Raw genomic sequence first — 26645 nt, forward strand, 5'->3', positions numbered from 1 at the left:
AAATATTTATGGATTTCTTATTATACTGCAAGGATATCTTTGACCTGCCAAATATTTAATACCCTGGTGGACATTTGCCTAACAGCATTGCAAATACACATTTTATGACCAAGTTATAACACCCTGTACAAGGATAACAAATATGATCAAGTATATTTTTTTTATATTTGTATAACCTTTGCTACAGTCTAATATTTGTTTTGTGCAATTTCTACGTTTCACATTTTAAGAATCTTTCGGCTCTTCTATCCATTCGTTTTTAGCTCTGAAGAAATGCGCAGAGAATTACACAGTCGGGCATATCCTTTGCCACATTTCACTTGTCTTTCAATTTAATTTTTTTTTCCTACTGCCGCTTAGTCGTTGTCTGGGAAACCTTTGTCCCAAGGCTACTTTGGCTGCTGTTTTTGCTCATCTTTCAACTGGTCAGCTTCAGCTTAAAGTGAACAAAAAAAAATTAATTATGGCCCACTGTTCACCTGGAGCAGCGCTTTGTTTCTGCTCCTTTTGCTGCTCCTGCCTCTGGTCCGGCTTCCTTGCCTTGGTTTATGCTGCTGCTAGTGATGCGTTAATTATTTCTGCAGCTATTCTGGAACGTTGCCCCTAATTGGTTATTATTGATTCCTTAAGCTTCATTTTATGCGTCATATTTTTAAATGGCTTACTTGTTATTAATGCCATGGGCAACCGGCCAGTTGAGCCTTCAGTTAGATATAGCTATTGCTAAGTGCAGCGGCTAAGTACATGGGCTCTTTATTGGCCTGAGACAGTCAGGTATTTTTAGAAAGTCAAAAATGTCACATTGCTTGGCATTATAAGAAATAGCCAGCATATTTGCTTGATCTTGAGCCTAATCTTTTATTAGCTTTCATGCAAACCATATTCTAATATTCTCTTTTAGTATCAGTTTCATATGTACTGTTTGAAGTATTTCAAAAATAACTAGGCAAATAAGCGCACAGCCTGCCCTGGCCAAAAAGAAACTATAGAATGTGATTGGTAAACGGAATCAATTAGGCATCTCAGAATAGTGGAGCCAAGCAGATGTAAGCCATTAAAATTGCATAAGCATTTAATGTGCTTTATTGCCAGCGGCAACTCATTTCCCGTTGGCTTGGCCCAAAAAGGTGAGCAACTTACGTGTATTTCGCACAGCACACTTGACATCAATTAACGCAGCACTTGTGCAATCTATGTGTGTGTATGTCTGTGTGTGTGTGTGTGTGTGCATTTTGAAAATGCAAAGTGAAACCTGAAGCTGCCGCTACCGCTGCCACCTGCCGCCTGCGGCAATATTTGCCGCCATCATCAACAAGTTCAATTAGCTGCCCCCATACCCTCGCCCGCTTTCCCGAGACCATAACTTGCTGCAATATTCGTAAATGGTTGCGCCACTCATCGAACATGAAAATCTAGAAGTTTTCACAACACCTGACCCGGGCCTCCACAAATACCCAACCCCCTGCCATCCGACACCCTTCTCTGGGTAGCCCAAAGTTGGCAATACCCATAAGTATGGCAATGATGACGCCTGGGAGCAGTTAACTAAAACAACTGCCACTCCCGCTGCCTGGAGGCGTGGCACGCGCACCAAAAGTGTTAAGTTTTAATAAGCATCGACTTGTGGCCCTATAAAAGCCAGTGAACAATTCCCGGCAAAGGCTGCCAACGAGTCAAAGTCACGCCATTTGGCAACGTAATTAAATTGAGTGCAGCATAATTTTACCCTGTAAACGATAGTTGAATGGGGTAGCGACAGAAGTGAGTGTAGTATTAAGATATTCATTCGTTATGTTGATTCGGGAATGTTTAAATTAAAAGTGTCCCGCTTTAATTTATATTTTTTGTAATTTTTAATAGATAAAATGCAGCAGAAAGCTGTGAAGGCCTTAGAGTTTATTTGAGCTTTGAACCTTGGTTTGACCTGTTAATGAGCTTTAATATTTTGTGTCAATGACTGTAGCTTTCATGTGTTTTTTCCTGAGCTTGAAATCAGACAAAGTTTGTATGAATTTTAAATGTGCTTTAACATCCGCCAAATCAGTTGGTTGTGAATTCTAGACTTGAGCTTAAAGTAAGCTTTATTGCTTGAAGTCAACATTCGTAGCTTTAAGGTGATTTCTAAGCTACTCATGTGATCTAAAAGCTACTATTAAGTTTATCGAGTATTGTAGACTTTAGCTTTAACTTAAATTTATTGAATACAGCTAATTCCAAAAGCTTGATGTGCCCCAAAAGCTGCACGCACTGTTTCTTGTATATTGTTAACGTAAGCTAGATGCATCCAGGTTAATCTCTCCACCCATTAAATTCTAAAGGAGTTACAGGGTATCTGCTTTCAGCCATTTGACTTATTACAGCTTGTGGCCTCGTTCACTCGTTACTGCCGTTACCAAGTTTTGCAATATTGCACCACAAACTGCAATTACCTGTTACCTGTTAAGCGTGCGACAAACAAAACCAAAGTGTTTGCCAGCATAAAATTGATGGTGCCTGGAAACCGTAGAATTGCGTGAGCAAATGTTAAAACTGCAACAATCAGGGGCGTGGCACATGGCCATGATTCGCCCGAAAATGCAAGTTAATTTTCATTATGCTAAAGCCTCACCTGAAACGTAATTGGGCCAAGAAGTTGGCTTCTTGACGGGCTCTGGCTTTGTTTGTCAGCGCATTTCCTCTTGTAACCTGCACGTGAGAAAGCGTCGCGGCGGTTCCAAGGTCCCGAATTCCCGGATTGCACAATTTGAAATATTGAAGTGGTTTCTGGCCAAAAATGTTTGTTTACCAGTGATTTATGAACTTTCACTGCGTTTCAGTTGCCCCAAAGGCACGTCCAGCTAGTTTAGCATTAAAACGGATATTTACTTTGGCCATTTGATTTATGCACAGCTGCATTGGGACCGTAGCAACAATCTAAGATGTTGCACTGCCAACTCGATCTCCTTACTCGATGCTCGGTGAAGAGTTTCCAATAAGATGTTTTAAGCTTTTTGTAAGTCTTCAAGAGGTTTCGATCCCTTTATAACATTATACTCAGTATTGAAACTCTGATTACATGTTTTTTATTACAATTAAATTTTGTTGTTCGTTAAAAATTTAAATAGCTGGAGACATTTTAATGTCGCCCAAACTCGTACTCTGGATTCATGACTTCAGAGTTGCTCATTTGAAATAATTTAAGCCCTAAATGTTTTTATTTTAATAATTAATTTGCACGGATTATAAATTCCATTTTGTAGCGTAAACTTCGTGTTACGCTAAGTTCATGTAAAGTTCTCAAGCGCTTTGCTAAGAGCAGCATTTCGCACTTAATTCGTGACGGAAAAGTAAACACAATAACATCAGCAGGCAGCAATTGCAAGAACAATGCTAAACATGGCAACTAACTAACTGGATGACAACATGTTTCAACAATTGTTGCCCAAATGCCAAACGTGCTGCCGAATCCAGAGAAGCGGCCAGAGAAAGCCAAGGCCACAGACAGAAGCCAACGTGCAGCTGGCAGAAGGACAAAAACTCCTTGCAGAATGTTTAATAGACAAGCTGAAAATCACGTTTAGGCCATAAAGCACTCAAAAACGTATAGCATGGCAAACAGCTTCAGTCCATTTTGGCGCCCAAGCAGCTGCAAAACGCAAGGAATCGGCTGCAACAGACTTCTGGGCTAGCAGCTGCTGCAGCTACAGTTACAGAGCGCGCGCCTAAGGAGCAGACGCGTTTTTATTAGCCAAGCCAGAAAGAGGCACCTTGTTGCAGTCGACTGTGCAATACTCTGTTCGCAGTCTATTGCCAGCTAAGACAGATCGAATAGAGTCCATTTGAACAGTTCAGTTTTATTATCAGAATTCCATTTGCCCAAAATCACGACTACACTCAACAGAAATTAATTTCCTCAAGGTCGATAGTTGCATGCGCATAAACTCCCCTACACTCGCGTGAACAGAGTATGAAAAAAAAAAAAAAACGAAAATTTGTGGCTGCAACATAGTTGTGCCGCAGGTAGCAGCAATAACAACAGCCGCAACAGCAACAACAACATTGTTGAAACATTAGACAGACGAAAAGTTTGGCTCCAACTATAGCTGAAGCTGGCCGAGCAGCTGCCGTCACCAGGACCAGGACCAGGACCAGGACACGGACACGGAAACGTCATGTTACGGTTGTCCGCCTGCACGGCTGACTGCACTCTCTGCCGACTGCAGCCTAATAGAAAGCGCACACATGCCCCACACCCAAACTGTGCCCAGACGCTGGCCGATGGCGGATGTGCCCGCAACGAACTGGGCCGCCGTCGCCGCCATTTCATGTTGTAATCTGGGCCAGGACACGAGCTGTGCGAGCACATTGCCGCATTCAGCATTCATGTAGCGAAGGGATTTGAAAAGTGGTCGTTGGTCGTTGTTGGCGGTCGCCCTGGCTGCGGCAATTGGACGGCGCTTATCTTGTTGCCCGTTGGCTTCAAATTTGTATTTTCTTTTAAAACGTATTTAATGTTGGCAACGGAAGCTGCCCAGGCTAGACGCCAGACTCCTTGTTTGACTACGTCTAAAATCCTTGCACAGGGTATTATAATTTTGCCTATAGAGAGAATATAAGGGTATATAGGAATATCTATATTCCTTTAGTTATTTTTACTCCCTTCCCCTGCGCTCTGCTGCTCTCCAGGTTCTTGGCCTAAGCTGCCAGACATTTGCCCCACAAGGAGTTTATGAGCAGCAGATTATTTATCCAGCTCTGCGCTTAAATGCATTTCCATTTCGATAATGCATTATTTTTGGGGCGTCTTTTGAGTTGCTTTGTATACGATTTGCTTTTAATTGCAAGAGAATTTAGCTCGTAATTTGATTATTGAAAATTGCATTTCCATTTCTATGCTTTACGAGTTGCCTGCTGTAATGTTTCTAATTTCGTTCAGCCTCTAAATACACACTGTAAAAGGCATTCAATATTTAAACTAAGAACTGGGCTAACAGTCGAAGATTTATATGAAAGGTTGTAGGCAAATTGAAATTGAGTTAAGCTGAGATCTTAAAAGCTGAGAGTTGTGCATTGATAAGACTCGCAGTGAAATAAAATAACTTGAACTTTAAATTGGATATGTTAACATAAGTAAAAAGACTCGCCTGATCAGAGTATATATACATATTTAATTGATTTGATAATGCCCAATTTTAGATATAATTCACAAAAATGTTTCAGTAAATTTAAAAAAAATATATATATATAACACTCTCCACAAAGCGCAAAATTGTAAAACAATTAAACAAAATTAACACAATCCCTTCTAATAGCAATAAATAATAAATTTACAATTAAAAATACCAATTAAATACAATTGAAAAGCCATTTAATTAGGCATTCAATATTATGGCATGCAAATGTGCCAATATTTATTAAATGTAAATATCCATTCAAATCCAATTTAAATTGCGAGTTATTTGTGATTTGCTGACTTTTTGCTTGAGCAAATAAATATGCTATAAACTATAAAATATATGTTTAAATAGCATTGCATATGACTAAATAGAAGCGCATTTCATTGCAATTTAATGTCATAAAACTTTCTGTTTGCCATTTCGACCACAAAACAACAGCTGCATTTCTGTGAGGCTGCCGTTTAATAAATGCCAACGCCATCAGCTAGCCGCAACCACAAGACACAGCAAAACACATGCTCAAACACACCCACACACACAAGCACACATAAACACACTCACACACACACGCACAAGCACATAGACGAGCAAGCCATTCACAACAAATCACGCGCACACAACAACATTGCCAAAGCATTCACAATTAACTTGAAGCCAAAATGCTCTCCTCGGGGAAAATTGTGTTGTTGTTATTATACCCTGCGCCCGTTAAAAATGGTTATAAGGGCATATTGACTCAAGGAATCATTTGCCACTCCATATATACCAATCTCTAATCTCTGAAACTATAAGAACTTGAGGCTTGAAAATTTTAGCCCACGTTCGCCAATATCATGAAAATATCATCAATAACTTTCTCCATTAAAATATACATTCTTTATAAGAACGTCGAGCCATGTTGATTTGGGCTCGAGCGCGATAATCTCGAGAGCTAGTAGCTTATAATTTGTAAAGTACGTCCTTCAAGTGCCCGAAAAGATCATTAATAGCCCACAAATCCAAAAGAAAGAATTAAAATCATACAAGGCTACAAAGTCTTAGGCTTTGGTGTACTCATATATGTGTCCATGTGTTTCTTGTATGCATAGAAGTAAGCTGGGGCAGGGCGCCTGTAACAACAGCTCGTCGCTAGCTTCAGGGCAACTCCAAGTCGAGCACTCCCAACTGAAGCCAGCGCTAAACAACTTTAAATATTAATATGCTCTGGGCCCAACAGCATTGCTGTCGCCTGATGATGATGATGCTGATGACAATCAGGTTGCACGTGCGGATGCTGATGTTGAGAAAGCAGAGCAGGGCACAAGCGCAAGGACGTTGCCATTGAGACGCTGACGACACTTTGGTGTATGCCCCTTGTTGCAGATGGTGCTGCTAATGGCAAAGTGCCATGCTTAAACACACTTGAAGCGCACACTGAATGGCAAATACACAAAAACAGCCAATTTTCAAGCGAAAGCTCCGCATCACCCACCCCTTGCCTTTTGTGTTGGGCAACAGGTGGGTCGACGCAGCTGCATAGGCGAAATATTTGATGCAAGAGGAAGCTTCTGCAAGCTGCGTTGCCTTTCAAAATTGCTGCCAGCTGTCGGCGTAGAACAATGGCAGACACGAAACATCACACACACACGCAGACAGGGCTCTCTAAGCTCTTTGGCCAAATATTGCGCATACGCCGCGTTACCTGTTGCCGCCTGCGGTTCACCAAAAGTCTCACGCCCAGAAAGAACGCCACATGCCGCACCTCTCACGCCCTCGCGCCCACTTTTAATGCCTACAGAAATGTTTTAAGCGGATTTGCAAAAAGCGTACAAGAAAAATGAAATACCAACAACAAAGCACAAGGAAGCACATAAAAAAGGTGCCCGTCCGCGCAAGGGAAATGTAAAGTTCGCGTCATAATGACGCGCACAAAGGCGATCCAATTGTAGAGAAAGAGCAAAAAAAAAAAAAAAAAAGAAGAAAAATGAAAAGAAGAGTTAAGTTCCGTCTTTCAGAGTGTCCCACAATTTCGTCCTGTTCTGTTTGCCCTCAAGTGCAAATGTTTTCATTTTTCTTATCTGCAACGCAATTTTAACAAAGAAGAAAAGCCGCAGCTAATATAAAAGTAAAACATTTGCTCTTATTTAAAATGGAGGCTCCTCAAAGTCCTTTTAAATCGTTAAAATTGTGTAAATTGGGCTGCGATTGGAAGAATGTAAAGTAAACGAAACTTTAAATATGTGTACTACAAATATTTGAACACTTGATCGGGTGTATATGTATAGATGATATAAGCCAAAGACCAGCTCTATATATCTCTCTCTCTCTCAATAAATCTTTATGTATGAAACAGTTTGTCGACTGACTGACTTATTGACAGACTGTTTGGTGATCAACGCACAGCACAAGGCAAATATCTTGTATAGGCATTAAGGGAAATTTTCCACCCTCATAACTAGTTCAAATTTCAGACGAAGTGCCGAAGATATCCTCACTATCGGCTTCTCCCTTGCCATATTGCTTATAAATGCTATCAATAGGTAATTCAAATGAAATAATGCAAGGAAAACGTATTATAGCAGCCTTTAAGGTGCTCTGTTAATTGCACCTTTAAAGAGTATCAAATGATATATGCCAGATGCGTGGAGTTTATAAACAGTTGTTGTTCAGGCGAAAAGCAGCAGCGAAACGTATGCGAGCCATTAGATCACGTTATGTCATTAGAGAAAAAATAAAAGCACGTACGTGTCTCCATCGAACAGGAAGCATTCAAAGTGCAAAAAACAATTCCAAACAACAACAAAAAACAACAACTGGAAGAGCAATTAAAAAGTTTTTGGCTTTTTGCTCAACATAAAATAAAAAGAGAGCACAAAAAGAGGACTAGAACTAGGACCTGAAACACACACACACACACACACACACAAAATGCAATAAATAATTTTTAATAAAATTTCGTAGGGCACCGACTGGACGAATGCCAGAGAGAAAGAGAGAGAATGGCAGAGAGGAGTAGAGCCAGCAGTACTCAGAGCACGTAGCCCCAAAAATTATTCCAGGGGCACTAAATTAAAAGCAAAACAACAGCAAAACACTGAAAAATGTTCATTTGCAGTTGCCAGTTGCCAGTTGCCAGTTGTTGGTTCCCATAAGCATTACATAAGCATCATCATAATAATCATCATCATCAGCCGCAAACTGATAATGAACATTTTCATGATGAAGATAGAGTGCAGACATTTAAGAGGCGCAATTCATATAGAAATTTTACGTTAGCCAGTTTAGAATTTCAGTACAATTTTTCAATAAACGACTCGCAACGAGTTTTGTGGCCGAAAAACAATTTAACCTAGCTAAGAATCAAATAGAGAGGGGCTACAGTTAGAGAGGGAGAGAGCACCGGGAGGGCTAGTGTTTGCTGCCGAAGGTGTTGAGCTCTGCCCAGTTAGTTGTACAATTGGATTTCGTATGCCTAGGTCAGTCCAGTGCTTCACATTTGTGCAATTTTAATTGTACATCCAGCAAATTTGCAATTCCCTCCCTTTCATAACCCACAGCACCAACCTGACAACAACAATAATCGCTACGGTAAATTTTAGTTTGCACGGCAGCAAAGTTTATGCACCTGTCCAGCGTACAGATCCCACATGTGTAGCTTCCCTTGCAACAGTTTGCAACAGTTTTCCAACAGTTGCTCTTGACTTTCCGTTAGTTGGTTGTTAAACCTTAACTAAGGATTTTCTGTGGATATTATGCCCGTAACATACCGAGTTTAAGTTTTCTATAGACAAGCGGCGGACGCCTAAGCATATTTCATATTTTAATTTAAGACATTTAATTATTTAATAAAAAGTAAACACTTCAGCAAGAAATAATGCAAAAGCAAAAATTAAACCTATTTGTGTTTTGATTAGTTGTGGCTAGCTCAAAACCTTTTAAACCTAAGCTTTAGGCTTAAAAGGTTTGGTTTTTGCATTTGAAATTGAAGTTTTCTTTTAATATAAGATGTATTGAGATATATTTCGTTGCTCATGTTCAAATATAAAAAAATATTATATACAAATAATATATTTTCCTCTTTTGCATTAATCCTAAAATTCTTATAATGAATAGGAATAGGAATAGGAATGAAAGAAATTATATTTATATATTTGAAAAATCTTAGCTAGCTCAGAAACTAAAAATGAAATGAAACCAAATATTATTTAAGGCTTTTTATGCATAAAACCTCCCTTTTACGCATAGAATCTCAAATTCCTTTATTTCAAACAAGTATTTTCTCTTTTCTATTATATTATCTTAAGAATAGAATATATTTTTATTTTATTAATATACATTTTAATTTATATCGACTTATTTTTGAAAACGTAATTAACCTCTAAAATTGAGATAACTTAAAATATTATTATAGGCATTTTAAATGCAAAGGAAGCATAACATAAATATTATATATGCTCATAGTTATATTGTAATAGTATGATTTTCTTTGTTGATTTAACTTATGTTCGGGTTGCCTTTTTATTTTTAACAACACGTCTTCTTACTGCTAGTACTGTAGAGAGACTGCCTTCCACTTCTTCTCCGCAGCCGCTTTTCTTTATCGATATTACATTTGCTTCATTATCGATATATACTTATCGTACTGTTATAATTAACATAGATAGTGACACTATAATACCCTGGCTAGGGTTACCAATGATGCTCTTATCCTATTACAACTCGGCCATCCTGACAAAGAGAGCTCCCGATCTCTGTCTTTTATATGTGTATCTATCTTTATAACTAATGCTTATTGCCTATTTTCGCATCCAATGCTTAAAGTTTTGGCTATTCCAGATACCAACGTACGGGTTGCGAGATAATTGAAAGCCTTCTACATCCTTTAACAAGTATCTATCATTTTTTAAAATCTTTTCTATACTATAAGGCCCTTTATATCTTGGTATTAACTTTTTTGAAACTCCTGGTGTGCTATCAAAATTTTTTACCATGACATAGTCACCTATTTTATATTCTACTGATACTTTCTTCTTTTTATTAATCCGCTCTTCATTTCTGATTTGAGCTTCTTTTTGATATATTTCTCCACTCTTTCTTATATTTTCTAAATTTCTTTTATCACACGTGTTCACCTGTGTAAACTCTTCTAATTTTTCTTTTAATTCATCAACAACTTTTCCTTTCTGTTGTAATCCGAATAACATTTCGCTTGGAAATTTCTTTATGCTTTTGTGTTGTGTGTTGTTTATTGCATATTCAACATTTTCTATAATAACATCCCAATGTAAACCATTTTCTGGCTCCGCCATTTTTGCCATCATCGGACCCAAGTCTCTATTCAACCTTTCCACCTGACCATTTGCTTGCGGACAACCCGTTGCTATTTTAATATGCGTTACTCCCTCATTTTTTAAAAATTCATCAAACTCTTTTGCAGTAAAACAACTCCCTCTGTCCGATACAATGAACTTAGGTCTACTATACGCTCTGAAATAATCTTTTAATGCCTTAATCGCTTCTTTCGTACTTGTTGTCTTTGCTGTATATAGTCTAACAAATTTTGAAAATCCGTCAACCACCGCCAATATATATTTATTAGCCCTTCCTGCATTAATTGGTCCATAATGGTCTATATGGATCATCTCCCACGGTTTGTTTCCTTTCGGTATGCTATGTAATAGTCCTTCACTCTTACCCGTCTTGGGGGCGAAGGCAATGCATTTTAAACAATTCCCTATATGCTTTATTGCTTTTTCCTTAATATATGGGAACCAGTAACTCTTTCCAATGGCATCGATCATCTTATCTCTCCCAGCATGTCCCAACTCATCATGATATTTGTAAAGTACATGTTCTTCCATATCCTTTGGTACATAAAAAACTAATCTGCCATCATTTGTTTTTCTGTAAATGACCCCATTTCTCATTTCGAATAGCTTGTGCTCTTCTTTTTCTAACATCTTTCTAATATCTACCAGTTTGTCATCTTTGCTTTGGCAAATAACTAAATTGTCCTCAAAACTATTGGATTCAATAACTAAAATGTCCTCATAACATCTGCTTAACGCATCCACATGTTGCATTTGCTTGCCCGATCTATGCACTAACTCAAAATCGTAATTTTGCAGTTCTAACGCCCATCTAGCAATTCTCGGATTTAAATCTATTTTGTTAAGCGTTAAAGTTAAAGAGTTGCAATCTGTCATTATTTTAAATCGTTTTCCCTGCAGATATATACGAAATCTGCGTAATGCGTAAATGATGGCTAGCGTTTCTAACTCAAAACTATGATATTTAGACTCTACTTCGGTTGTTCTTTTAGAAAAATAAAAAATCGGGTGTAATTTCCTATCTTCTTTTTTTTGAAATAAAACAGCCCCAAATCCCACTGCGCTGGCATCACAATGTAGTTCTATTTCTTCTTTGTAATTATATATTGATAGTACTGGCGCCTCTAACAATTTATCTTTTAACATATTAAAACACTTAAACTCCTCTTCTCCAAACTTGAATTTCTTATCTTTTTTCAATAAATCATATAAGGGTTTAGCTAATATAGAAAAGTTTAAAATGAACCTCCTGAAGTAGGAGCATAACCCTAGGAAACTTTGTACTCCCTGAATTTTGTTTGGTATTGGAAAGGATTTAACCGCTTCTAACCCTTTTTCATCAGCCCTAACGCCTTTACTATCCACCACAAATCCTAAATATTTAACGCTGCTTTTAAAAAATTCACACTTATCTAATTTCAACTCTAATTTGTTTTGCACCAGTCTTATAAACACTTCCTTTAAGGTCTCCATGTGTTCCTTTATGTTTGTACTTGCTATCATAATATCATCCATGTAAACAATTATCTTATTATCTCTTATCATATCACAAAATATGTTATTAACAAATCTTTGAAATACATGTGGCGCAGTTTTTAAACCCATGGGCATCCTAAGAAATTCATATTGTCCTAAAGGGGTAACAAATGAAGTGTATTTAATAGATTGCTCATTAACAAAAACATGAAAATACCCGTTTTTTAGATCCAACTTTGAAAATACTGTTTTTCCGCATAGTCTGTCTAATAAATCGTCGATCAATGGTAGCGGGTAGTTGTCTCTACATATAATTTTGTTCAGTCTTCTAAAATCAATACATAACCTCATGTCTCCAGTTTTTTTCTTCACTAGTACTATAGGTGATGCATACTCTGAACAACTTGGCCTAATGATTCCATCTTTTAAATAGTCGTCTAATAATTCTTGCAACTTTTCTTTTTCCATATAAGATAACCGCCTAGGTGTACAATTAAATACTTTGTCGTTTTCTAATCTTATGCTTAACTCATGTCTTAATTTTGGCTGATTTGGCCTTTTCGCTTTTATATAAGTATTTTCAAATAAATTTTCAAATTCACACTTTGTGCTGTAATCAATATCTTCACTTAAAATATATATATTTTCTCTTTTGTTAGAATCTTCCCAACTTATTGTTAAGATATCCTTCTCAAAATTCTCTTCTAACACTCCCATGATTTCGCTATTCACTGGCGCTTCATTAACATGATTATTAATTTTAACTGCACTGTTTCCTATATCTTCTATAATCACTTTTTCAATCCCGGTTTGATTATAGATAATTTCATCACTAACAACTTCTTCACTATCAGGTTCGAGCTTAAGCTCTCCATAACTAACTATCTCATCACTAACAGTTTCGATCCCAATCACTTCATTTCTAACTATTTCACCACTAATTATTTTATTTCTAACTATCTCATCACTACCAACTTTATCACCAAGCGTTTCCGGACTAACAATTTTCTCACTAACTAATTCATCACTAACAGTTTCATTACTGACTATTTCCTTATTAACGATTTTATCATTTAACAATATAGTTTCATTTTGCTCGTGTTTGATATCTTCATCGTCCACTTTTTTTTGTTTTTCTTTGTAGCTTGTAGCTATGATATCATTTTTACCATTATTCTGGTGATCAACTTTATGCCCGTTCACAATTTTCAATGTTCTTAAATCAATATTTAAACCAAAAGAATCCATAAAATCTCTACCAAGCACAGCGTCATACCTCATAGACTCATTTGCCACAATTATAACATTAAAATAAACATTTATTAACTTTTTCTTCATAAAACATAAAATTTTTCCAAAATTTTTCAATTTACTTTCATTTAAACCTACATACGAATTTGCATCTGGCATACGCTTTACTTTTAATGGCACAAACTTTTCCTTTAAAAATGAAATAGGGCTGCCAGAGTCTATAAGGCATTCTGCAATTATTGATTTGTTAAATGAGTTACTAAAATGAATTCTTAAGTATCTTACATATTTGTTTTCCATATCATACTTTTTATTTGGACATCCTGCTATTAAATGATCCTTTGAGCCGCACGCATAGCAAGATCCTGCCTCCCGTTTGGGCTTTAAACAATCTTTGGCCCAATGGCCCTTAACATTGCAATTGTAGCAACGTTGTTGTTTGTCCGCCTGTGCTTCCTGTGCAGTTTGTTTCACTACATGGTTTCGTACCCGTTTAATTGGCAACTTTATAGCTGCAAACGCACGTAAAATTTGAGCCGGATTGGTAAAGCAATGCATACTAGCTTGAGTGCGCAAGTTTTCGCAAGGTATGCCTCGAATAATACCCTCCATTAACTCCTCTACATCAATGTTGATGTCCTGTGCCAATATGCTTTTTTCGCTAAAATATGTGGCGAACACCTCATCTGGTTTCCAAACCCGATCCTCGAACTTCTGTCGTAGTTCCGACTTCGAAAATCCTCCCCCGAAGGCCAAAACCAATTGATTTAGCATCTCGTCAATCGGAGCAATGATGCGCATAGGGTCTGCATGCAACCACTTCAAAGCACCGCCTTTCAATTTGCTTATACAAAGCAAGTGCTGTTGCATATCATTTAGTCTGTAGATCTTGGCCACATTGAAGAATTGCATTACCCATTTACGCACCTCACTTTCTCCAGTAAATTCTAATAAAATTTCCTTGGCTAACATCATCGCTCCAGTTTGGATGCAATTATTTAAGTTGCCTCCGACAGCGTTGCCACTTTCGTCGATCCTTCCAGCTGCCCCAGCGTTGCCCGCTGCACCAGCGTGATCAGCTGCACCAGCGTTGCCATCCGTTCCAGTGTAATCAGCTGCACCAGCGTTGCCATCCGTCGACCGTGGTCTTTCTTCAGTGTGACCATCCTCTAGCTGCAATAAATCGCCGACTTCACTTTCTTGCTCTCCCCCGTCGCTCCCGCCGATGTGCGAGTTGCGGTTCACCGTTACTTGAAATTCTTCTAGGAATTTTCGAGACGCTTCAATTTCGAGACGCATCAATTTCAGCATCTCGGCGCCATTTGCTATTTCGTCACGCTGTTGTTGCATTATGTTTTGCAACTCATTTTGAGCCTCAATTGTCTGTTCCTTGTTACGTTGAACTTCAAGTTCCTTTGCAGCATCGTCTCGGATATCCACTGGTACCTTATTTAATCTCGCCATCAGCTCAGTTTTGGTACCCTCTGTTGGCAAATTTAGTAATGCCAACCAACTTTTCAATGTCGCTATTGACACGTCATTTATATTTATATTTTCCATTTTGTTGTGTTTTTTTTTTTTTTTTCTGAGTTAATCCCACTTCTGATATTGTAATAGTATGATTTTCTTTGTTGATTTAACTTATGTTCGGGTTGCCTTTTTATTTTTAACAACACGTCTTCTTACTGCTAGTACTGTAGAGAGACTGCCTTCCACTTCTTCTCCGCAGCCGCTTTTCTTTATCGATATTACATTTGCTTCATTATCGATATATACTTATCGTACTGTTATAATTAACATAGATAGTGACACTATAATACCCTGGCTAGGGTTACCAATGATGCTCTTATCCTATTACAATATATAGGAACAGGGTTAGCTGGACTATAGGTCATCTGTTTGTCGCATAAATGTAACAACTTTTGCACACTACCTTGTTCTGTTTTGCTGTTTCCTGCATGAACTCTAAGGCCCCTAGCAGCACGGGTTATTTTTGCTCAGTTCCGGGTTCCACTGGTAGCCTCTCTCTCTTCCCTTCTCTTCTCTCTCTCTCTCTCTCGCTATCTCTCTCGCACTCGCTCAGCTTATCAGGGACAAAAGTGCATGAGCATTTGCCTCAATTCGGGTTAATTGTACGACCATTGCTAGAGGTGGCCGGCCACCTGGTCTGGTCGAGGCAACGTTCATTACCACTGCACGAACGAGCGTTTACATAAGGTATTTCGAAATTTTGTATTGCCCCATTGTTGTTGATATTGTTGCCACATGTCATTAGTTGGTTGCTTCGCCTGCTCCGAAATAAACCTCACCCTCCACCTTCTCATGTACCTTCCGCTGCAAACCCTTTCAGCTAGTCTGGAATTTTGAAGCAAATAATGAAATGCGGCAATAAACGAGATAACTGCTGCAATTGGTATGTGTATGAGTGTATGTGCACTTGTGTGTGTGTGCATGTGTGTACCCTTAATACGACTATTCAGCTAGTTAGATGCATACTAGATAAATTTATAGTCGGACGCCGTTAACTAAATGATTTTTCAAGCGTGTTTATTTAAATACAACAAATTAAACAAAGCAGAAACCTGAGATTTTAAGAGTAGAACATGGATTTTCCAGAAGGTTGTAAAGACTGAGCATGATTCAAAGAAAATACATGAAATCATATTTTCCCCATGTGAAGATGTCCCGTTGATTTTTGTTCACTTTTTTTCTATATACATAGCCTAAAAGTTGTCTTTTACTTAACCAAGGCCGCTTAGTACGAAACTTAGGCATTAAGACCCCTTGAATAACTCTTGTATATCGTAGTCTAGGCAAAGTATCTCGATGGAAACCTTAATTGCAACTTTGATAACATTACCTATTCCTTATAAAAGGCATCACATTAACTTAAGTAATTACCTTCTCTTTTAGTTCTGGGCAGCCTATGTGCCCTGCGAGGCGCAACATCGCGATGCGGTGCAGCTGACGCTCGAACAAATTGATGTGATCAAAAGACTAACCGATCGATATTCGCCGCAGTTAACCACCTGCACCTCGGCGCAAGGTAAGTACTTGTAAAATGTCAAACAACAAAAATGATAAAAAATAACATCACACATACGCCGCATAAGCCCGGCATTCTCAAAAGCTTAGATGCTGCGAAGCTGCTGATGGAATGCCAAACGCTTCCACGCCTTCAATTTGCTGCAATACAAAAAACTTTTCGCGAATTGCTCAAAAAGTATTCCGAATAGCAACCAAATAATACAAAAAACGAAAGAAAAATAAGACCAGAAAGTGAGAGTAATATCAAGAAATGCTAAAGAAGAGGAGGATGCAACAGAGCCCTGTCGCTGCATTTGCAGCAGTGCTCCAGACCCGCACTTGAGTCAACTACTTACTGCGTGCCATATTTTTGCGCCATTTCCTTTGATATTCTGCACTCACCTAGTTAACAGCGGGTGGCAGTCCTTCTAGAATCCGCCACAAGGAATCGCAACTGATGTTGCAAGCAGAAGTGCAACTCCAAGTTTTGACTTATGTTCAAGTCTTCGGCCGGCATTCGAGTTGTTGCTGTTATTGTTGCTACTGCTGGTTTTGTTTTCCGTTTTGCATTTTGATTTTCTGCCATAGGACTTGGCAATCTTTTGGTGTTGTTTCTATACCCCGTACCATTTACCATTGAAAATGAAATAAAACTGGGTATACTGAAACTGCATATGCAACAGGCGGAAGGAAGCAGCTGCGAAGATATACGAAGGAACATATTTAAACGTAATCAACCTCAGCAATAAATTCAAATCAAATGGTATCAATTAGTTGTCAAGTTAATGTTAAATCGATAATTATCGATTTAAGCCAAACACAGCTCAATATGCTGTGGGACTTCAACTTTACAACTTATATCCTCTTCAACAGTCGATTCTCTCTAGACTACAGTATCGATAACCCACTTAACTCGCCCGATAAATCGATACTTATCGAATTTACCCACATAACCCCTGTCCATCTATATGTGTACTTCATGATAGAGTATGTCCAAGTCGAGCTCACACTTACATTATATATTTTTATATACATTTTTGTGCTCCAAAAGAAAAAGCACGGCAAAACAAACAAACAAACAAGGAATCGCTTCCGGCATTTCGCGTTGAAACATTTATACAGCCGTTAATGGAAATGTCAATAAATCACATGGTCATAAAAATCATGCACAGGAAAACTTTTTGCTAGAAATTTACGAGCGGAAATGCATGCCCCAAAAATACTTGCAGCAACTGCTAAATTGTGATAAGAACCGCATATGTTTAACCGCAAATAGCTGCCAACTCTAAACAGTCTACTGCTGAATCCCAAAAAAGGCAGTGAATGCCAACAGCTTCTGACTAGCTGCAGTTGCACAGAGAATGCCAGAAAAATTAAAACAATTTGCGTGAAAACACTCAGAATAAATCCAAAATAAAATCAGTAGGAATGTGAGTTGGCAGCATCCGACTAAGAGATGCCCTAAGCCCATCGCCAAGCTGCAGTTGTACACGATCTCGCTTTCTGTCTGCCCACACAATGTATGGGAAATGCATTCTTTATTAACTTCGGTGTTTATAGTCCGATCTTTATGCAGTTTTCCGAGCTTAAAAATGGCATACAAACGATTGTATATACCCTTTAAAACAGTTTTAAAGGGTTTAAGAACATAAAAGCAAAGAGAAGTGTAGCAAAAATGCAGTCACATTTATACAAAAATTCAACAAACACATTTTTTTAATGATCAACTTTTGTACAGTATGTTGAAACTGAATAGAAATTGCCAAATTGAGAAAAATATTTGTTAGAAGCTTGAGCGAAAAGCGCAGCGCAAAGAGTTTGATGGTTTATTGACTGAAGTATACGCCAGTTAAATCCTATTAAACCCAAATGGAACCATTAAATGGTTCTAATTGAAAGGAAGCTATTCAGAAGTCCTTAGCGAGGGCAAATACATACATACCTATAGCCAAAGTTAACTGTGTTCAGAAAATGTTGCGACTATTTGCGATTGGTGTTGATAATTGCTTTAATTTGGAGTTTAACAAATTGTTAATGTGGGTTGAGATTCGTTTTGTTGGGGGTGAATTGGCGTGATTAAGCCTATGTTAGTTTTGAGAATAATTACTCAAGCTATACAGTCTGAGAAAAATACAATATACACGATTATTGATGCTGACAAAGATCCACATATATTGGAGATATTTGGCTAAAGAGCGCAGCATCTGGCATAAGAGATATCTTACTACAATAAGCCACTTTCTGCATGTGTGACTTAAAATGAAAGCAACCGAACAACTAAAAATCCAAACTCAATTAACTACAAAACAGAACTGTGCATGTTGATTTTTCCCCCGTACTTGAAATATTTACAGACGACTGTCTATCCGAAATTTAGTCTCTGTTTAAATAGCTAAGCTAAAAAAAGTTGCGGATAGACGAACATTGCACGAATTTTAGCAAAGTGAGCAGAATAAAATTGGTGATGAACAACGTTAATTTCGGGTAAAATCCTGGGCATATTAGAAAATCAATGTAAATATCGACCAATCGTAAATAATACTATTGTTGTTGTTAAAAATCATCAGCCAGAAAATAATATTTAATCAAAGAAAGGTAATTATTCAGTTCAGATAAACTTAGAGCAATCGTATCAGGCGGAAGTTAGGTATATTTCACATATGTCTGCATATCGTATATTGTCTATCCTTATTATTATACAATATGTTGCATTTGGTCGATATTTGTGTAGACTGGGAGACAGATCGAATCCCTGAGAATTTAAAAGCCAGGAGGCGTATCTCAAAGCGCATTCGTAACAAATTTAGTTAAACAACATTTTATTGTTAGACCTGATAAATTTCTTATGAACTTACACTTAGTTTAGGCCAAACAATATATTTTTCAAGACATAATGTCTCCTCTTAATATCGATATATCAAATTAAAATTACAAATTGCAAATTGGCATCGTTCACATCGCGTTGGCACGATATAATCGTCGAGATTTGGCCATCCCTAGCATAAGCTCAACTCCACGTGCTCACGTGCCCTTCTTTTTTTTGTAAGCATCAAATATGAACGTAAAGGGAACCAAATGGAACGATTCCACATTTGCACTATTTTAAACATTCTCATGCACCGTAAACACATCCAAAGCAAGGATTCAAGCACATATTTAAACCCCAACTGACTCACTGGGCCAAAAATGTAACACCCCCTCTGTCCGCCGCACAATTCCTTCATAGAACGGACGGTACGTGAATTTTTGCAGCTGCTGTTGCATAAAATAAAAACCAACATTTTATTTGAAGTACACGAAATAAATTCAGAGTCGCTCGAAATTGTAGTGTGCGCTCACATGTCGTGTAAATAAAATGCGAATGCAAGTGACCATTGAGCGAGCAGGCGGTGGTGTGGTCACGCCCCCCGCCACCCACCGCCCACTACCCGTCCGGCAGGCTAGAGACTCAGTTTCGAGCTGCCAAAGTGATTGTAAAAATGCAAAGCTAACGAACCGAAACACAACGCGACGACAACTGACATGACACGTCAGCCAGTCAGTCAGCGAGCGCTCGTTTCCCTAGTCTCAATCCCTTACAATTTTTGTGTGTGTGTGTGTCCCAATTGAGTCCGGGACTGTGCCTGTTCCTTGGCTACGGAGACAGAGGCAGAAATGAGCGTTGCATTCGCGCTGCATAAACACAATAAATAGAATATACTGAAACTGGGTTTTTACCTACAGCTAAGCATAGGTTTTTCCTTGTTTTTTTCCTTTTGATTTTCCACCACCACGATTCTGTGTCAGTTGGCACTGCTGTCTGTTGCCAGCATTTGCTACTTTACATTTTCCCCCGTGTCGATGTGCGAAATGCTTTTCATTCGCAATTTTCAATTTCCACCTTCGAAATGTGTAAACTTCAATTTACACTGAGCTTGCATTCAAGAGCATTGAGACCAAAATTGCATTCGATTTGGCAAGCCTTTGACATTTTTGATGCTCTCCCCAAGGAGCATATGGATTTGCTTGCGCAACTTGGTTGAATTAGCAAAGTATAAGATTTTCGATGGATTTTTGCACTTGCCCTTTTTTGCTCTTGGGTTATAGTTGAGGCAATTACGATAGCTGCCTGCTTGTTAGATTGCTGACTTTGCTAGCCCTTAACACAGAAGAGTGTGACCAGACTGGTTTGTAATACATGGTCAGGGCTGTCTAAGTTCATTAAGTTAATTAGTCAGATAGCATACCAAGTTTCAGCTGGCAGAACTAAAGTGCTAAACATAAAAGTGCAACCACATTTGCTTAAAGGAAAAATAACGAAATTTTCAAAAATCTGACAACGGTTAAGCTATCAAATATTAGCACAACTTTTGTAGACATGGCATAAGGCTATCTGTTGACTTTGATGCGTCTTTAGCAGGAAGCCAGACAGAAAACTGTGACCGCAGTTGTAAACAGAGAAAATGAAAAAAGTTTAAAAAAAAAAAGCTCGCACAGTAAGCAAAACCTTTTAGGCTGCTTAAGTCTCCAAGTTTATTCGGCAAAGTGTGATATCTGTTGAAATAGGGCATGTATATGACTTTCCAGATATTTTCAATGTGTAAGGCAACATGATCTCTTGGCATTCACATTTCTGTGAGCGCATTTGTGTTTCGTTCATGGAATTTGGCACATTCTGATGCTCTTACAATTTGGTTTATTGCGTCAAGTGGCATTTGGTTGGGATTTTCATTTTTCAAACTGTGTTGCAGCATTCGGTTTTCTATTGCCTCAAATCGCATCCGATACATGGGCCATATATTATACATTACGTTTCGGGCCATGGTCACAGACGCAATTACATGCTGGACCAGCATCGAGAAGCCTTCGTGTGCTCCGGCCCAGGGCTGTTGGCCACAAGAAAAAAAAAACAAAAAAATTGAACTTCAGCTCACGTGGCGCATTTTAGTGCCTTTCGGTTGTTCTCTTTTGACTGCCACAACAGCAGCAAAAGATGCTGCACTAAAGGTCCTGGCTAAATATTTGTTTATTTGCTCCATATTTTAGGGTTTTACGGCAACGACGACATCGAGCAGGTTTTGTGGCAGGTATTTGCTTTCCTGGCTCCCATAACAATGGGTAGCAGCCAGGCAGCAGCAGCACCAGCCAAGGCAGCAACAATAATAACAACAACAGCAACTACTTGAGGGCAGCAGCAGCAGCTAGTAAAAGTACGCCCTTTTGATTTTACGCAGCTTATTTACTTATTGCCTGAAAACTTGCTAGCAAGGACCCTGTCCGTATCCTGTGACTTGTGTTTCTGCTGTGCTGCTGTCTCTCCCTTACTTGCTCCCATTTGGCTTCCTTTGTGGCAATTTATTGACTCGTTTTCCCCCTGTCTGTGACATTTGAAATGTTATTACAAATGCTTGATTTGAATGCAGCGACAAATTATTGAATCGTTTTCTGTGCGCATACATACATATGTGCCCAGGACTTGTGTCCCACTGGAATCGGATTTTAATCAAAAGTAAACTGAATGCAATAAAAACATCAATCCAGGAACTTGTTACACCAGAAATCATATAGTCACATTGTTCAGCTGCTTAAGCTTGACTGCAGTGCTTTCTATTAGGCAGAGAATGTCTGCTCCTATTAGAGCTATGTGATATAGTAGTCCGATGTTGATTAGACTTGGCTTAGACGGACAAATGGACAGACGGAAATGACTATATCAACCCGGTTGTTAATGCTGATCTAGAATATTTATACGTCATGGGACTGAAAATGACTTCTTTGACTTCTTGACTTTTCATGCCAAATTGGGGTATTTCGATGTATTACGTTTAATCTGTATGTGACCAGAGTTAGATTATAACCGTGTCCATGTCTTTGTCTATGATTATTTTAGTTTTTTATGTTTATTTATTTTGTTTTTAGTTCGCAAATATCTGATCATTTTTATTTTCCCAACTATTTCGTGGTTGGATATGTATGCCGTGAAGCTTTGTTTAATAGCTCGCCGCTTGCCTGAAGACTACGTCGCCCAGCATTGGTACCCTGAGTAAATCGTTAAGGATTAACTAAAATCGTAGCAGTTATTCGTTGAATTTATTTTCATTTCAACAAACTCTGGTGGGACAATCCAACTGCTCTTTCATTGCTTTCTTATAAAGTCACTGGCAATACGACTTCATAATGTTCTGAGGGATCAACACCCAATGTTTCTTAAACAAGATAAATTTTGTGTTAGGACAGTTTTGTCAACATGTGAGGTTTTATGAGAACCATGTCTTTATCCTCTCCTCTATGAATATTATCATTTTGTTTTTGATTTTATATTTGAACACGATTCATCATAAGATCGATCACAGAATAGTATAAAAATGTTCGATACATTTTTGTGGCATGTCGATTCTGTCACAATATGGCACCGTGTCCAAAGACTTGTTCCGCATACAAATGTTCTGCAATTAATTGAGACTCTTTCGTGAAGAAACGAATTCATTCTTAGCTAAAGAAGTGCTTAATGACTCTTTGGCAAATGCCTTTGGAAAAGTTGCCCAACTAGGTGAAGTTGCACATGCCACTCCAGAAGAAGAAACAAAACTTGTGCAACAACTTTATTCAAACATTGCACAACTTGCTGGCTAAAACAAAAAACTAAAACAACAGAAAATATAGAAAAAAAACGTTGAAAAAATAAATAACAATAAACAATGAGCAAGTATTTTGACAAGTGCCTGGCAACAAAACGGAATGAAATGAAAGAGATCAAAGCTGCTGGCCAAGACAAGCGTAAATATTGCATAGCATAGCACAAATGCCATGTTGGGATAAACTGACAGAGCGGCAGACGGACGGACGGACGGACGGACTAAGACCGCAATGAACAGAGAGCTCAGCGGGGCAGCTAAGCAAATGACAGACGCAGCAGAACAACAATTCTTACTTATGCTACATTCTTTATACTCTTCCCGAGGGTACTATAATTTTCTCACTTATTGTATAACTGCCTCGATTTTGAGTATATAGCTCATATAGCTCTTTTATAGTTGAGCAAAATAATATTGCTTGGACTCTGTCAGGTTCTGCATATTTTGTTTCGTTTTCCTGGGATATAACATTTATTCACATGCCATAGAACTGAAAACTTTTTCTGGTTTTTTTGTTTTTATTTTCAATTGGTATTATTTCATAATCCCTTTGCCACTTGACTATGCACAACAATAGCTAGAGTTGCACTCAATTCCCAACTAGTTGCCATTGGAGTAATCAATCGAAAATCATTTTGTCTTTAAGACACCTGCAAGAGTATTTAAACTTCGACGAGCAGTTGCTCTTAGCTATTTTTTCATGTTCTCTATTCCGAACTGAAAAACAATGCAACTGCTGAGCCAAGTTTAAACTGAAATTGTTATTCTGCAACTTCAACTTCAACTTAACCGCTTCTCCCTCTTCTTTCGCATTGCAGACATCATCGATGCCCACAAGAACCAACAGCTCTGCTCGCTAACTGGCGTCGAGGGCGGCCACTCGTTGGGCGGCTCGTTGGCAGTGCTGCGCACCCTGTATGCGATTGGGGTGCGGTATATGACACTGACATCCACATGCCATACACCCTGGGCCGATTCCAGTTATGCGGATGCGCCGACCTTCAATATGAAACACGGCGGACTCACCATATTTGGCAAGGTAAGTGCTCTGCTCCATACATCCTTACCCATTATTGTTCTTCTTCTTGCTGTCGAGGAGGAGCCTCGCTTACAGCTGATTTAATGCTAATTAGTCCAATGGCCGAACCATTCAGTGCCCTCCAGTTCAGCTCAGTTCAGTTCGCTTCGCTTCAGTTTTGGTTAAGTTTAGTTTGGTTTGGCTTGGGCCTTTTCGTGTGGCTTACATGTGGATTTCGTGGCGCTTAGGACGCGTTCGCCATCCTGCAAACTGCGGTCAACCGCAGTCAACGCTTTGTTGGCATAGCCATAAATGTGTGCGTGTGTGCGTGCAGGCTAGTCAATGGGGGCGGCATATTTAAGTGCTTGAGCTGCGTGCCGGCGCCATTTTGGCAGGGGGAAGGCGCCACGGCCTGTGTACCTACCTAATGGGTCAGCAGCTCTCAAATTAGGTGGCTACAGCAATTTACAAGAGCCGCGCAGCTTTGTGCCGGATTATCGTCTGGCAGAAGGTACGCAAATATCTTAAATTAACTGCGGTTCGGCTACCAACGGCTGCTACTCAATGTGCTGAGGCATGTCTTATTACAATGCAAGCAATATACGATAACAAACATAGCATAAAGCTATCGTATGGGAGAATTCCGAGCAATTGAACTTAAAATAAAATTTATATGAATTTGTTTTCAATGAAATATTTGCCATACATTTTTTTTAATATGATTTGCACTACAAAAATCTTCAGAATCATTTTCCCAACAATGGCTCTTATAATATATATATATTTTTTTATTTATTTTCTTTTTACATTTTGTCTTTAGATATTAGATGTTTCTTAAACCGCTTTTAAGGTCGCTAATTGCCTTATGTGCCATTTTTTTTTTGTCTTTAGTTAAAGTCGTCAGGTTTTTATCAGAAGAAAAAACTAGTTTTCGATTTGTTATGTTTTGTGTGGCTTACAATATTTTTATGGAGAGATGGCCGCGTCGCTGGGAGGAGACCTTAATCTGCTGATGGGACGGACACCTTGGAGAAAGCTTGGGAGCCTATTGGCATGTGTGACTGGCCGGTTTTTATATAGTGTGAGTCCTTTAAGGGATTGTTTGAATTTCAATTTCAGTTTAAACAATCTTATCATGCAAAGAAAATGTTTCCTTTTGAGCGTATTGTCTCTATAACTACTTTAAAATCACATTTTTCAATATTATTTCTTTTCACTTTATACAATAACTTGTTGGATTCAGTAAATGTTTTCTGTTTAAAGCAGAGTTCAAATAAATAAACTCTTGGATTAAATTGCATATAATAATGCCCATGCTTTAACAGCAAATTCCAGTTCGAAGGATAAGAGTTTTTCTATTTCTCTAATATCTTTAAACATTCAATGAATTCCCTCGGCATTTTCTTGACGCTGCTGATCAACGTCAGCGCATTTTTACTGCACCTGCTCGAATTTCCAATAACTATTGCAGCTGCGCTTCGTTTTCTTGGTAAAGTTGTATAGTTAGGGCTTTCCGTTGTCCCCTAATGTGTTATATGAGCTGCTGCAGCATTTGCATAACATTGTTAACAGTAGCCGCTGGCCCTGCTGTTCCAGGAACTCGTATAGTTGGACATTGTTGTAGCTGGCGCCGCTTAAACGCAGCTGTATTTTAGTTATTATTGGCCACTCGTTTGCAAGAATCGCTCGGCTAGCTAATATTTCAGCTGCTCACGTTCCATTTATCACACAGAATTTTCCGAAGTTGATTAAAGCACTTCAATTTTTCGATGGCGTATTTATTTTTTTTAGTATTTGCTTATACAATTTACCAAACCAGGCATGTCTCTATATTCTTTTTATCCAGGGATGTTTTCAAATCTTAAAAACGACTATTGTCTTATAAAATATTATGTATATTATGATTATAAAGAAGAATGTGCGACAGACAAAACAGAGCGTAATTTTTGTGTTTCATTATATTATATATATATATGTATATTCTCTATATTCTTCAATAATTTTAAGAATTGAGTTGAATTTTTCGCCTCAATATAAAAAACAGAAAATCCGTGCTCATCATATTGAAAAGGAAAATCATTTCCACAAAGCAATATATTATGCACACGTCCGAGTACCTATTAAAAAATAATATAAATTATCGTTATTTTTAATTTGCCTTTCATTAAATTGATTGAATTTTCAATTTTCAAATTCGAACGCATAAACTTTGAATTCCGTGGAATAAGTTGAACATTTCGCTTGTTCGTAATTGTGTTTATCTATAGAGGGCATCAAATTGCTAAAATATTGGCGCTCAAGGCCGCGCGGCCGTAATGAATTTTGAGCCAAAATTTGAATGCCGCGGCCCATTGTATATACACAAGATTTGTTTACATTTGAAAATTCTTTGACATATGCTCGTGTAATTATTTCGAAATTCGAAATTTACCTCGAGAGCGCCAGCCGCCAGCCGCCAGCCGCCAACCACTTCGACAGCAGCGACCACAAGATTGTGATCATGATGTTCGTGATTGAACATCATTATGATCAGGTATTTGTTCTTCATGGCGTGTGTCGCTTCCTCTTTGGCTATGGGCTCTTGCCAAAAGCTATTTAGAGGCGGTGCATACGGAAATCAAATGTGTGAACGTGAAAATGTGTAAATGCACAGCAGCAGCAGCAGCAGCAACAACAACAGCAACAACGTGAATAGAAACAACAATAAAATTCGCACAGCTGACCAAAACAGGAAATGTAAAATTTACTGCAGTCCATCAAAAATGCGGGCATTTATTTATGTCGGGGCATATTA

The 26645-nt window shown here is 38.4% G+C and overlaps 2 protein-coding genes across 10 annotated transcripts in view; one reads left to right on the plus strand and one right to left on the minus strand.

The window, feature by feature from the left end:
* LOC6627504 (dipeptidase 3) overlaps positions 1-26645 on the plus strand; it is a 416202-nt gene that overhangs the window by 353157 nt on the left and 36400 nt on the right. For all 8 annotated transcript variants that reach the window (XM_015173103.3, XM_015173104.3, XM_070209380.1 and 5 more), the window contains 2 exons: positions 16106-16238; positions 23652-23872. In XM_015173103.3, coding sequence (XP_015028589.1) covers positions 16106-16238; positions 23652-23872 — 354 coding nt within the window. The remainder of the gene's footprint in view (positions 1-16105; positions 16239-23651; positions 23873-26645) is intronic.
* Positions 9616-15050, minus strand: LOC138911290 (uncharacterized). 2 transcript variants are annotated; one of them, XM_070209383.1, is made up of 2 exons: positions 13500-15050; positions 9616-13422 (listed from the first exon to the last, which is right to left on the minus strand). In XM_070209383.1, exons 1-2 carry the CDS (start codon positions 14750-14752, stop codon positions 13317-13319), a joined length of 1359 nt encoding a protein of 452 aa, XP_070065484.1. In that variant the 5' UTR covers positions 14753-15050; the 3' UTR covers positions 9616-13316. The 2 variants fall into 2 exon arrangements, with proteins under 2 accessions (XP_070065484.1, XP_070065485.1); XM_070209384.1 differs by having other exon boundaries at positions 13478-15050.

The sequence above is a fragment of the Drosophila virilis genome, chromosome 4, assembly GCF_030788295.1.
Source record: "Drosophila virilis strain 15010-1051.87 chromosome 4, Dvir_AGI_RSII-ME, whole genome shotgun sequence".
Lineage (NCBI taxonomy): Eukaryota > Metazoa > Arthropoda > Insecta > Diptera > Drosophilidae > Drosophila > Drosophila virilis.